The sequence below is a fragment of the Pagrus pagrus genome (genome assembly GCF_965226575.1).
Source record: "Pagrus pagrus genome assembly, chromosome: 10".
Taxonomy (NCBI): Eukaryota; Metazoa; Chordata; class Actinopteri; order Spariformes; family Sparidae; genus Pagrus; species Pagrus pagrus.
Genome location: NC_140194.1, coordinates 21,693,861 through 21,707,192, shown reverse-complemented (window position 1 = coordinate 21,707,192; position 13,332 = coordinate 21,693,861). Strand labels below are relative to the sequence as shown.

The following is a 13,332-nucleotide window of genomic DNA, read 5'->3' as shown; positions in this document are numbered from 1 at the left end:
GACTGTCAACAGGTCGTGCTCAGGTCGATTATCACATCACTATATCTAATTTAATTTATCCACATTTTCATTTGATTTACAAAATAAGTCAAGCGCTAACAGAAGTCGCTGTTTGTCTCTCAGGGCACTTTTGACATGGAGGTATCGACTGTACATCCTTTTCTTTTTTCCTGAGTGTAATTAGCTAAGTCTGCTAATCAATCAAATTGTAGGCTAAGTCTTGGCAACCAAGGTGAATTGCAAGTCAAGTAGTATTTGGATGGATAAGTCTTTGGAACCATAAGCACTTGGAGAAAAGTATTATTTAGGTGGAATCAACCTTTAAACGATGAATAATGAATCAGAAAGTAGTATTTGAGTGGAATAAACATTCAAAACTGTATCAAAAAGTATTTGGATTTAAAACTGTCTTGTTTGCACTTTTGCTATCATTCAAGTTGGTGGGTGGCTCTGCGGGGAAACACGTTTGGTCTTCTTTCTGCGGTCCTGAGGGTGCAGCCTGCTCTACGTGAGACCGTGGCATTGGGTCAAACAGCTGCTGGGAGGTAAGACGCACTTCAGACACGCAAGCAGGCTTTTAAACAAACTGATGCGTTTTTAAAAGTTTATTTAGTTTCTCCTCAAGATGCAACAACTCAGTCTGGGATCTTGCCGTTACAATTGACTTCACTTCACTTCACTTCACTTCACTTCGTGGTCCACATCCTTTGACTTTGACAATTATCGACACATAGGCCTATGATTTTCCGTTAGCCCGCTGCGAGAAGGCCGGAGGGGAACGAGAGGGAGAGAAAGTAAAAAAGAAAGAAAGAGAAAGACATCTGACACACGTGTGAAGCGCGTCTCATGCATCCAGTGTGTCCAGCCTGTAAGACCTTACATTAAAATCATTACTGCAGGCCGAACTCTTTATGTTGAAGACGAGATAAACTTCAGGTGACAAAGTATTCTCACCATCACGAAAAAAGTTAAAGTACACTTTCTGTCTGAACGCTGCATTTCCTCGAGTGCCTCATCGTGGATTGCCGTGTGATTGAGTGGCAGCGGAGCCAAAGCTTAGTGTTGTATTTGATTATTCTCTACTTTTGATATTTTCCATAATTTCTCATTCGTGCTCATGTTATTTATGAGATAGCTGCTAGTTTTCTCTCGAAGTGCACCAGATTGCCTTTAACTGTAAAACGTGCAAAAAAAAAAATTTAAAAAAAATGTCGGGGTCCACCCCCCATTGTCTCAAGAGATCCTGTCGGAAACAACACATTTTTACATCTTTGTTTGAAAAATGACTTTAAAAAAAAATAAAAATAAAAAATCTGTTATCAAACTAGTTGTCAATAAATTTTCTTTTGATCGACTGATCAATTCATTGTTTCGTCTCCAGGTCCGTGTGCCGTTTTTACATTTGAGCATCTGCCCTTCTGAAGGTCTCTGCACAGCCCTGGTTAAGATGATCCATAAGGATGTTGCACTCGCTGCTTTGTCGGCACTTTGCAATGCCGATGTAACATCTACTCAAAAACTTAGAGCCCAGGATGGTGCTGCCAGTGCTGGCCCTGGTGAAGGACCCGCACGACAGCAGCTGCTCGTCAATAATCTCGTCTCTTCAGTCTTGGCTGCAGATGTAACCAGGTAATTATTGGAGATGGCACTTTTTTGTAACTGTCTATCCTGAGAAGATGTTTCTGAAAATTGCATACACTATGGTTATATTCTACAACAGTCATAAGAGAGTTTATTAATACCTTTTCTTATTTGCAGAATGTGTTGTGTGAGGAATAATTCAGATCTGAATGACTGCAAGCACTAATGTGTTTTTAAATTGCATCTCCCTCCCTTAAACTGCAGCCCGGTGTCAAGAAACAACTTTGTCCGCCTCCAAAGGAATTTGGAAGCTGATGGACTGTCAGCAGGCCTTGGGTCAGGGTTAGGGACAGGCCTGACAGGCCTACTGTCACAAGGCCTAACCGCACTGTCACAAGGCTTTGCCGCACTGTCACCAGGCCTTACCACACTGTCAATAGGCCTTGTTGAGCCTCCTTCAGTCACTGGCTCACCGTCACGAGTCATTAGGGTGAGCCCTCCAACAGGACCGAGTCTCATCATTAATGAGAATGAATTCTTTGACCCCGGATTCGACTGTGATTTCACAGGGTTGAAAGACACTGTGACTTATTACAGAGGTGAAGAGGTGTATGAACGCCCATACGGTTGGCAGCGTTTTGCCATCAAGGTGAATATGCTTCTGTTTTATTTGCTGTTAAATCCCAGAATTTCCTTTCAGCTCATTTGTGAAATACAATTGAGAAATTTGCTGAATGTGAAAAATGATGAACACACTTCAGTAATGCTTAAGTATACTACAATGAACTTTCAACTGGTTATAAAACAGTCTCAGTTTAATGCTGATGTCTGTATGTGACCTACATAAGCAAATGAGACCATCAGATAGAAGACTGGCTATTCTGTCTATTATTGTAGTTATTCTGCCTGCCAGAGGGTTGGATTCCGACTTATCAGGATAAGTTATAAAATTAAAACAACGTAAACAATCTGTTCTGTAGTCTTGTGGTACGGCAGTTTAGCTTAATTTGTTTCACCATTTTCAATATTACAGTTATTAATCTTATACCTCATCATCAGCTGTTTAAAAAAGAAATATAGTATAAAAAATGTGTTGGCTCTTTCTGTCTCTCCCTTTCAAAACAAATGCACACGCTAGCCAGTTCAAGATGTGAATTTTTGTTCTCTGAACATCTGAACAGCGGTCAACACATGAAATGCTCTGACAAATACAAGGGAAAAAATCCAGTATCTCTGGCAGTAGCATGCAAGCGCCAGCCTTTAAAGGCAACTTTCTTTAGTGGCCAAATCGTGTAATTAAAACATCACATGATGCACTGTGGCCCAAAAAGACTTTCTCCCATAAGCTTACATTGTGAAAGAAGCAACTGTAAAACTGTGAATATTTTTCTTTCAGCATCACAACCCCCGCGAAACAACTTGTTTCACTGTTATAATTAGAGCCATTCGGTCCAACAAAATTTGGAAAGTCTATAGGAGCCGCACAATCAGATTATTTTATCCCCATTCAAGTTAGCCGAGTGAACGGTACATTGTTTCCAAAGCTGTATCCAGGTTTTCATATAACGTCCTTGATTGCAGGCCTCTAATGAACCCATCCAACTGTTTCCTTTGGCTAAAGCTATTAACATGATAGCAGCACAAGAATGGCAGAGAAAGTGAAGCCAACATTTCCCAATGCTAACATGCTAGCTTGACAGTGGTGAGCGTTAACAACAGCCATGATCGTTGTTTACGAGCTGGCACTATTCCAAAATTAGCTAGGCCTCGCCAGATGACATCATACGCCAGCTAACTAATTGATGACGTCGTTGCGCTTCATTTACATAAAGTTTAGTGGTTGTGTCGGTTGCAGTGGGGGATCACTTTAAGCCATATAAAAGGTAGATAGAGAAATTTCCTCCAAATAACCACTCGCTGCATTCACTACAGGGACATTGAATATCTGAAGTAAAACATCTACAAAGGGAGAAGATCAAATGAATTATTTACATCAAACAAACCTTTTACCTCACTGTTTCTTCTTCAAATAGCAGAGACCAGCAAGAACGACCAGCACGTTCTGAGTCACGTGTAAATATATTGTTGCAGGTCCTGGATAAGTACAGTGATGGAAATGCCTGGCTGGGAAATCAACGGCATAGAGCCGAGTCAGTTCCAGGAGAGTGGCCTGTGTCCTACCACGGGACATCAAACAAAGGTGCTGCTGGCATCATCCAGGGATCCTACCAGGTTCGATGGTTTGATTAAGTATGGATTATTATCAGTGGTAAATGTTAATCCAGGAGAGTGTAACACCTTTGTTACTGCACTATTATATATACTTTAACATACTTATGGTGGGTGAGTGAGCGAGTGAGTGAGTGAGGATGTTGCTTGCTGTACAGATTGTAAAGCTCACTAAAGCAATGTTATTCTGATTTTGGGCTCAATAAATAAAGTTCATTTGATGTTATTTGAGCATATTGGACTCTCGTTCACAGAGCTTGAAATTTTCCCATCTGTGTAGTTTTTTGAGCACACAGTGCAAACAGTTGGGAGGTTCATTCAAGTGAGGCAGCATAAAGTGAGTTGTTGGCATTTTGGTAGAAAATACAAACCAAGTGTTTGTGTGTTAGCTCAGAAAAGACGTCTCACAACCACGTTTATTTCTGTTTCTGCCACATGGTCAATCTGCTGCCTACCTGATGGTTTATTCAACAAGGGCAAAGTAAATACTGGAGTAAAATGTGCATCAGCAACATAAAAATTAATCGAATGGCATTAAATACATGTTTAATGTGGTTAAAGCTGAACGTCTAAATGGTTGTCTAAAAACAATGTCATTTTTATTTAGATTTTACGCTGCCCTGACTGACTTCAGGTCATTTTGCAGTATCTGAACACCTCCTGCTTATGAAGGTTTGAAACTAAACCTGAAAGCTTGAAACATAAAATGACCTCCTGTCTTTGTTGGGAAAACTTTAAGTCAATTTGCTTTTCTTAAACTAAAAATTATTTGCAGACCATCATGAAAAAGTCTTTGAATTGAGTTGAATTATTGTATCTACATGATTATCTACAAACCAATCAAAGAGACATTATACCATGAATGTTAAACTCTATTTTTATTTGTTTCAACAGCCAGGGGGTGGTCAGGACTATGGCAGGGGGATTTATTCGACTCCATACATTGCTGTGGCGAACGGATATGTCAAAGAATTCACCCACAAGGGCAAGAAATACAGAGTGATTCTGCAGAATCGTATCAACCCTCAGAAAAGGCAGATCCACAACAATGGCGAGGAATGGCTGATTCCCATCCCCGCTGGAACATCGAAAGAAGAGGAGCAGCAGAAAGTGCAAGAGTCCATCCGTCCTTATGGCCTTCTGGTGAAAGAAATCTAACAGGCTGAGAAAGGTCACAAGAAAATTCCAATTTCCGACCACTATTTTGTTTCCTGAGCTTTATTTTGAAAATCCAGTGGGTGTGTTGTCTTTGAAGCATATATAATGTCTGTTGTAGTCGATGCTTGTGTACTCTCTGATGTTGTTAAACGTACAATGTCCCATTATCATTTATCAATGGTTATGTAAACTGAAAATATAAGCCATACTGCATTTAATAAAGTGAATCTTAAACAAAACTCTTATCAGTGTCCCTGCATACCAAAGAGAAAACAGTGGGCAAATGATTCATTATATTTTGCCTGTGTGCTTTTCCAGAGCTGTTGTGCTATTTGTTGAAAACACAATTTCATACAGTTATACTTTGTTTATATTCGTATGACCCTTCTAAATAGCTACCTTTCTCACTTCAAACTGTTCTCGGGACCTTATTCCCCTCAAGGAAGGCTCGTTTATATGGAAATATATCGAATAGCTATTCTTCGGTTTGTATTATTACCTTTCAGATATCGTAAACGTTCACTTAATGAGTTTGAATTTCTTTTCTGAAACTACGTAACACCTTTAATGATTCTTGGATACGTGAAAAGTTTTTGTTGCATGTGATCGACATGTAGGCTCTGTATGCACATCGAATCACCAAATCATTCCAGAGTATGTTTATCAAACAAAGCAGGGCCGGCTTTGGTTGTTTGACAAAACACACTCCCCTAAAAAATCACCCCAATCATTCTGTAATGAATTATTGTTTCCAAATTAAATTTATCTGGAGGAAAATCCTGTGTTCTTTTTATATTGCAATATATATTGCAGAAAATTAAAAAAATTACACCGGTTCTTTCTAGTATCAATCAGGAATGGACGTCTCTAAGTTTGTCAGTTCACACATGGCTTTAACAAGCATCTAGAGTGACCACTTGGGATCAGATCTCACTTCCCCGCTCCATAAATCATGTACATAACTGGGACAAACGGACACTAAGAAAAACCTTATGCACAACATTTGCTGTGTGTGTGCGACCTTAATGGACACTGCTGCCCCACAATGAAGTGCACAAAGGTAAAGGAGGAGAAGCTCAAAGCTGGAGAATAGAAAATAAATTGAGACAGCTGCAGAGAGAAATTGGGAAAACAAAATTTCAAGTATTAAACTTCTGATTAAACCTGTTGCTGTCTCTTTGCAAGTTTAAGTGGCAATGGCTATCTAAAGACTGTTGGCACATTATATTATTTAATATATGATATCAGGTCCCTGTTAATCTCAGAGTATCTATCTTGTAGAACTGCTAAATAAATGATACAGAGATTAGGTCTACATTACATGTGTTGTTCATGTTATATTACCATTATAAAGGGAAGTTTTATTGTTTTGAAAAATGTTGACATCTGCTGGTGAACTACTGGTACTACAATATATGGAATAATTTAATGTAAGATTTTATGAATATTTGTTCATTCTTTTTTTTCAGTTAAAAATCTTATCTTATTAAAAACATAAGAATGCGAATAAGAATTTTAAAAAAGCCAGCGCAGCCTCATATCTAAATAAGATATCCCTAGAGTGCCTTTACCTAGTTAGCGCTAGCCACCGTTAGCCTAACTACGATAACGCTAAAAACTACCCAAAAGTCCAAAACTCGATTCTTTCAACTTGACAGGGCTATATATATTGTAGGACGTAACGTTCTAGTGAATAAAGACTGTTTATGTTTCTTCGTATGACGAAAAGTTGTCACTTGACTTTTACTCACCTCGTAGTCTCCACACTTCACAAATACGTGCTTCCGGTATTCTCAGTTTTATATTGAAAAGCGTCGAATCAACTTCCGGTCCCCACAGTGGAGGTGGCCTCACAGTGCAGGTCTGCAATGAAGGGTCCTGACAGTGCAGGTCTGCAGCCAAACCCCTCTCGCTGTACATTTAACTTATACAAGTGTATGAAACTGACACTAATGAAATTGTTCAGGACTTCAGGGAAAAAAATCAAATTTTTTTACAAGTCATAACTTCTGTAAATGAAACATGGCCAACAACAGTGAAGAACAGGCAGCCATATATGAGTTCGCAAGTAATCAAGTCTCACAAGTTTTCTTTGTACGTCTGAACAGGTGGCATCTAAACTGGTTGAAACACAGCAGGTTTGTGTGATTAAAGAGGTCACCTGGAAAATGTCATGGGAAAAAAAATGACAGGTTTACAGTAGTAGTGTTTTGCTGAGATGCATTAAATGTAAACAAAACTTTGGAAACTTCCGGAAACAAAAGAAACATCTGTCCTGTTGCTCTGTGCTGCGTCTGAAGTCTGACATTTGGTTTTGTTGAGTCTACTACTTTTCTGTCAGATCAGTGATGTCATCAATAAACACCTTCCTCCCCTGTAGTCTTCCTCAGAAGCCCTCTGCTGGTCCTCTGACGCCCTCTGCTAGTAGCTGCAGGTCGCTGCAGGTGAAGGCGCGTCGTCCCTCCGCCCTCCCCACCCCTATGAGGCGCAGGATGTCAGCCATCCCTGTGGCCACACCAACAAATCAGAACCGCCACACAAGACCTCCACCCACCTCTGACTCTGACACCGCCCCCTGTCCCACCTCTGCGAAAAGGGAGAGAAGCTGCAGGTGAGCACCCTTGACATCTAAGGGGCTGTGGTCCTACTGCGTCAAATCACCTTTCTGTTACCATGACAACACATGCAGAGGTCTCTCTTTGTTGTTGTTTCTGTGTAGCCCCGCCCCCACAGGCACACAGGAGGCGGAGCCTGTTGATGCTCCTGAAATCCAGCCCTTCTGCCTGGAGGAGGAGGAGGAGGAGGAGGTGTCCCCTGCTGCCCCGCCCTACAGCCCTCCACAGCCCAACCAATCAGAAAGCACTGATAATGAAGCGCTGAGTCAGGACGAATCACAGCCTAACAAAAACCTGATCGAACTGGAAACTACAGAGGAGAGCAACAACAAGACACAGGAGGTCAGAGGTCACATGATCACCAGCTGTACATTTGACTTGATCGCTTTCTATCATCTATCATTTTTTGACTATTGTTATTGTTTATTGTTATATTGAACTGTCCTTTGGCTGCTGTGACGCACAGATGTCCCTGTTCCCTAATAAAGGAATTCTGATTCTGATCTGTCAACAACTGTTTGCGTTCAGGAGTTGTCAGATATTTAATTCAATGGATAAAAAACATGGGAAGTAACTGTTTTTAAATTGAGTTTCCAGATAATGACTGTGTTGTATAAAGTATCCAAAATATATGATGTTCAAATATTACCCATCAAAATAGTACAACAAAGGTTGAAAGGATCTGATATTAAATGTACGTAAGTAAGAACTTTCACTACCATATACTGTGTATGAGTCGATCGATTATTGGCCTGGTGAATTATCAGATCCAATATTCTGCATTTTTCTAGTTATTGGAATTGGTGGTTGTTTTTTTTTTGACTATAGTGAAGCCAAAACATCTTATAAAGATATATGTTTTATGGAAAACCCCTAAAATATTACTCACAGAACACAGAACTCATTCTGCTGTCACAGACTGAAGGTACATGTTCATGAGCTGAGTCGTGACGAGCTTCATCCTCATCCTCAGTTCAATCTGATCGGCTGCTTCCTTCAGGAGAAACCCACAGATCTTCATCACTCTGACGCTCTCTCTCTTCTCTCCAAAAAAAATAAAAAAATTTAATAAATGAACATAAAATTATTTAGGGGGGCTTAAGAATATTTTAGGGGGGCTGAAGCCCCCCTAAAATAGGCCTAATGACGCCACTGGTGTAAGATATGCTATGTGCGTGTACCATACCCGGCCACGGGAAACACTACGAACATGGCAGTACACATTAAAAAAAACACACAGGTATTGAAGTGCTGCGAGTCAACCTCCTCTAACTTAGCTACCAGCTAAGCCAGTAGCTATTAGCTACAGCCAGTCAAACGATAGCATGGTGTTACACCATTCCTGTTCGGCTCCCGGACTGTGGTCGGGAAGCACAGGGGAGATGATTTCCTCCAGGGCTGAAGTTTGTGTTTACCTTCGGGGTGAACCCCCTTTCACGTGTTAAGCTGGTCGGGAAATAATACCAGGGAGCTTTGCTGTATCTGAGGAGCCGTCGCCTTTATTCAGCCAAACTGCAGCCTATATTGTACACTTTATTGCTGCTGTCGCTGCTGCTGCTACTCCTTTCGTTTCTCCTTCCTCTCCCATTCATTCACTGTCCGCACGTAGGCACGCTCCCTCACTCTCGCTCGCCCACTCACACCTTACGCACCTTGTATATGTTCAACTGTTTGGAAATAGTTTGTTAAGACACTTAATTGTTCAGAGAAGACAATGGACATGGCTTTTTGTTTGTTTGTTTGTTTTGTTGTGAACTTGAATGTCATCTTCTGTGAAGAAGACTGCAGTTACAAAAGAGAAACTAGATGGCAGGCTATTTTGTTTAAGTTTCCAACTGACTGAAGATATAAGTTATTGTTACATTATGTTGTTAATAAATGTTTTAAATTTGACAATGTAGTGTGGTACATTGCGAACAAAGGTCAGATATTATATTGCATAAAAGTCTAGTCTAAAAATGGCATAGCAACCTGTGCTTTAAAAAAAACAAATGTAAAAATCGAGAATCGAATCGAACTGTGACCTTAGAATCGAAAACTGAATCGAATCGAGGATTTGGAGAATCGTGACACCCCTACTAATCATCCCTCTAAAGTTTACTAATAATGACTGAGATTTTACAGATGATAGTTTATTGGAACATGTGATGAATTGATTGTGCGGTCACTATGAATAGCCACGTCTGTGCATCACGTCAGCTGCTCTAGTGCTGTTGGAGAACCCCCTGATGCAGCACAATCAGGTAAACTACCAATATGCAAACAGATGATCTCCTTATCTCTTTACATACCTCCAGTATCAGACTGACAGCAGTGGCAGGGCCATGCTCTGCCAAAATGACTGAAGTCAAACTTTCTAAAGCCTTTGGCAGTGGCAACAGGAGGAAGAAAACCTCCTCAAAATGTCTTAAATCCAATTTCCTAAATGTCATTAAAAAAGTCTTAAATTTGAATTTGTAAGAGTAAACACTTTATCTAATTTATTTATCGATATTTAAATTTTTGTTCCAAAATAGGTCGAGCTGTTTGGTGTGGAAGTCGACATTTATGATGCCACAAACCTTTGAACCCACCACTCTTTGTATTTTGAACTTGTATTTTAAAAATGTATATTAATTTAATTCACTCTAATATACATTCCTACATAAAAACCTACCTCTGCACGTGACCACAAAAATATACTCACTCACCTGCAATGCTTGACTAAGAAAGAGCTTATTCGTCCAAAAATCAAAATTGTATTTGTTTAAAATGATCTTGAAAAGCATTAAATTTAAGAGTCTGATTTTGTGCTTCCACTTCCTCATTACTTCACCCACACAAAGTCCACACAAAGAGCTGCAGGGTGTCTCAATGAAAAACAACTATCAGAACAATATAACGTTCATCAGAAGCATAGCGGCAGTTGTGTCAGAAAGGTGTGGCAGTACTGCCCTTGTTCTGAATGCAACCTGACCGGTATAACCTGTTGAATCAACATCACGTCACTAGCATGATTGATGAAAACATGTCAATGTGAGGAGCAGTCTGCTTATAAACGTGAGCTTTATGTCCTCAGTCAGTTTATTCTGTTTCCGGATTGCACCCAGCAACAAGACAGAACTCAGACATTCTTTGTAAAGAAGACAGCTACTTTTCTGCTACCTTAACTAACTGTAAAGATGATCGGTAATGATGTTGCACTCGCTGCTTTGTCAGCACTTTGCAATGCCGATGTAACATCTACTCAAAATCGTACACCCCAACATGGTGATTCCAGAGGTGGCTATGGTGGAGCACCAGGACAGCAGCAGCCGTTCGTTAATGATCTCATCTCTTCAGTCTCTGAAAAATGATGAACATACTTCAGTAATTAGTTATTAATTCAGTAACTTTTAACTGGTTATAAAACAGTCTCAGTTTAATGGTGATGTCCGTTTGTGACCTACTTAAGCAAATGAGACCATCAGATAGAAGATTGGCTATTCTGTCTATTATTGTAGTTATTCTGCCTGCCAGAGGGTTGGATTCCAACTTATCAGGATAAGGACCTGTCCGTCGGCACAGTGTTGCCAACTGTTTTCAATGAAAGCAGCTGGCACTGGCTCCAAACATAGCTAGCAGTTTCCAGATGATATCATACGGCAGGTAATTTACTAATGACATCATTGCGCTCTCATCTGCATAAAGTTTAGTGGTTGTGTCGGTTGCAGTGGGGGTACACTTTAACCCATAGAAAAGGTAGATAGAGAAATCTTTCGCCAGAAAATCATTCAGCAGACTGCAACAGACCAACAAAAACTTCTGAGTCACATGTAAGTATTTTGTCGCAGGTCCTGGATAAGTACAGTGATGGAAATGTCTGGCTTGGAAATCGAGGCCGTAGCACCGAGTCAGTTCCAGGAGAGTGGCCTGTGTCCTACCAGGGTTTCTTCGAGGTTCGATGGTTTGATTATGTATAGATTATTAGTGGTTAATGTTAATCCAGGAGAGTGTAACACTTTTGTTACTGCACTATTATGTATATTGTAACATACTTATGGTAAGTGAGTGAGTGAGTGAGTGAGTGAGTGAGTAGGTTTCTTCCACCTTTTTTTCCTCTGTTGTCTGTCTAAGGACAGAGGATGTCGCTTGCTGTACAGATTGTAAAGCCCAGTGAAGCACTGCTATATATGCTTATATAACGAATTACTTTTTTAAAGTAACGTGCCCAACACTGCTTATTTTGGGCTCAATAAATAAAGTTGATTTGATGTTATTTGAGCACATTGGGCTCTTATGTAGTTTCCCTGAACTTGAAATGTTCCCATCTGTGTAGTTTTTTGAGCACACAGTGCAAACAGGTGGGAGGTTCATTCAAGTGAGGCAGCATAACGTGAGTTGTTGGTATTTTGGTATAAAATACAAACCAAGTGTTTGTGTGTTAGCTCAGAAAAGACGTCTCACAACTACGTTTATTTCTGTTTCTGCCACATGGTCAATCTGCTGCCTACCTGATGGTTTATTCAACAAGGACAAAGTAAATACTGGGAGAAAAGTGTGCATCAGCAACATAAATATGAATTGAATAGCATTAAAAACACGTGTAATGTGGTCAAAGCAGAACGTCTAAATGTTTGTCTAGAAACAATTCGATTTTATGCTGACTTCAGGTCATTTTGCAGTATCTGAACACCTCCTGCTTATGAAGGTTTGAAACTAAACCTGAAAGCTTGAAACATAAAATAACCTCCTGTCTTTGTTGGGGAAACTTTAAGTTAATATGCTTTAAAACCTAAAAAATATTTGCAGAACATCATGAAAAAGTCTTTGAATTGAGTTGAATTATAGTATCTACATGATTATGTACAAACCAATCAAAGAGACATTATACCATAAATGTTAAACTCTATTTTTTACTTGTTTCAACAGGCAGAGGGTCGTGAGATGTATGGCCGGGGGGTTTATTCGACTCCATACATTGCTGTGGCGAACAGATATGCCAAAACATTCGCCCACAAGGACAAGATATACAAAGTGATTCTGCAGAATCGTATCAACCCTCAGAAAAGGCAGATCACCGACAATGGTGAGTACTGGCTGATTCCCATCGACGCTGGAACATTAAAAACAGAGGAGCAGCAGATGGTGCAAAAGTCCATCCGTCCTTATGGCCTTCTGGTGAAAGAATTTGAGATTAATTTATAAAATCCAGTGGGTGTGTTGTCTTTGAAGCATATATAATGTCTATTGTAGTCGATGCTTGTGTACTCTCTGATGTTGTTAAATGTAACAATGTCCCATTTGCATTTATCGATGATTATGTAAACTGAATATCCCAGTTATATATGGTGTGCATGCTGAAAGGAAGGATCAAATACCTCCGTAAATGTCCTGTATGGAGATTTCTTGTGTTTGTTCCATGTTCCAATAAGCCATACTGCATTTAATAAAGTGAATCTTAAACAAAACTCTCATCAGTGTCCCTGCATACCAAAGAGAAAACAGTGGGTAAACATTTCATTATATTGTGCCTGTGTGCTTTTCCAGAGGTGTTGTGCTATTTGTTTAAGTACTCAAGCAAACACACACAATCAAGTTGTGGCTCGTTTTGAAGGTTACCACTGTTCCTGAAATGGCAAGTTTACATCCATTAGTCCAGTGTAACTGAACACAAGATCAAACATTAGACTGAATAGTTTCATCATATGGAGAATCATCTAGCTAAGTCGTGTTCGGCGATACCATGGATGTGGTAGGTTGTTATTAGTGTGGCATTAAAGTCCCCATG

At 39.9% G+C, this 13,332-nt stretch overlaps 2 protein-coding genes across 2 annotated transcripts; both read left to right on the top strand.

Annotated features, from left to right (window-relative positions):
- On the top strand, nt 1-5,163 carry LOC311263612 (uncharacterized protein). The gene is made up of 6 exons (XM_084363803.1): nt 1-23; nt 438-545; nt 1,382-1,629; nt 1,846-2,230; nt 3,673-3,813; nt 4,705-5,163. Exons 3-6 carry the CDS (start codon nt 1,448-1,450, stop codon nt 4,966-4,968), a joined length of 972 nt encoding a protein of 323 aa, XP_084219929.1. The 5' UTR covers nt 1-23; nt 438-545; nt 1,382-1,447; the 3' UTR covers nt 4,969-5,163.
- Nucleotides 5,164-7,316: 2,153 nt separating this feature from the next.
- On the top strand, nt 7,317-12,749 carry LOC311263226 (uncharacterized protein; the record flags this gene model as incomplete). Its single annotated transcript, XM_084363149.1, has 3 exons — nt 7,317-7,579; nt 7,688-7,925; nt 12,474-12,749. 3 exons carry the CDS (start codon nt 7,317-7,319, stop codon nt 12,747-12,749), a joined length of 777 nt encoding a protein of 258 aa, XP_084219275.1.
- Between the last annotated feature and the right edge of the window lie 583 nt (nt 12,750-13,332).

Bases quoted from the DNA above. Each gene is read 5' to 3' on its own strand.
- LOC311263612 (XM_084363803.1), top strand. From the start codon at position 1,448: ATGATCCATAAGGATGTTGCACTCGCTGCTTTGTCGGCACTTTGCAAT. The intron at 1,630-1,845 runs GTAATTATTGGA...CTTAAACTGCAG, and splicing joins TTGGCTGCAGATGTAACCAG to CCCGGTGTCAAGAAACAACT. The intron at 3,814-4,704 runs GTTCGATGGTTT...TTGTTTCAACAG, and splicing joins TCATCCAGGGATCCTACCAG to CCAGGGGGTGGTCAGGACTA.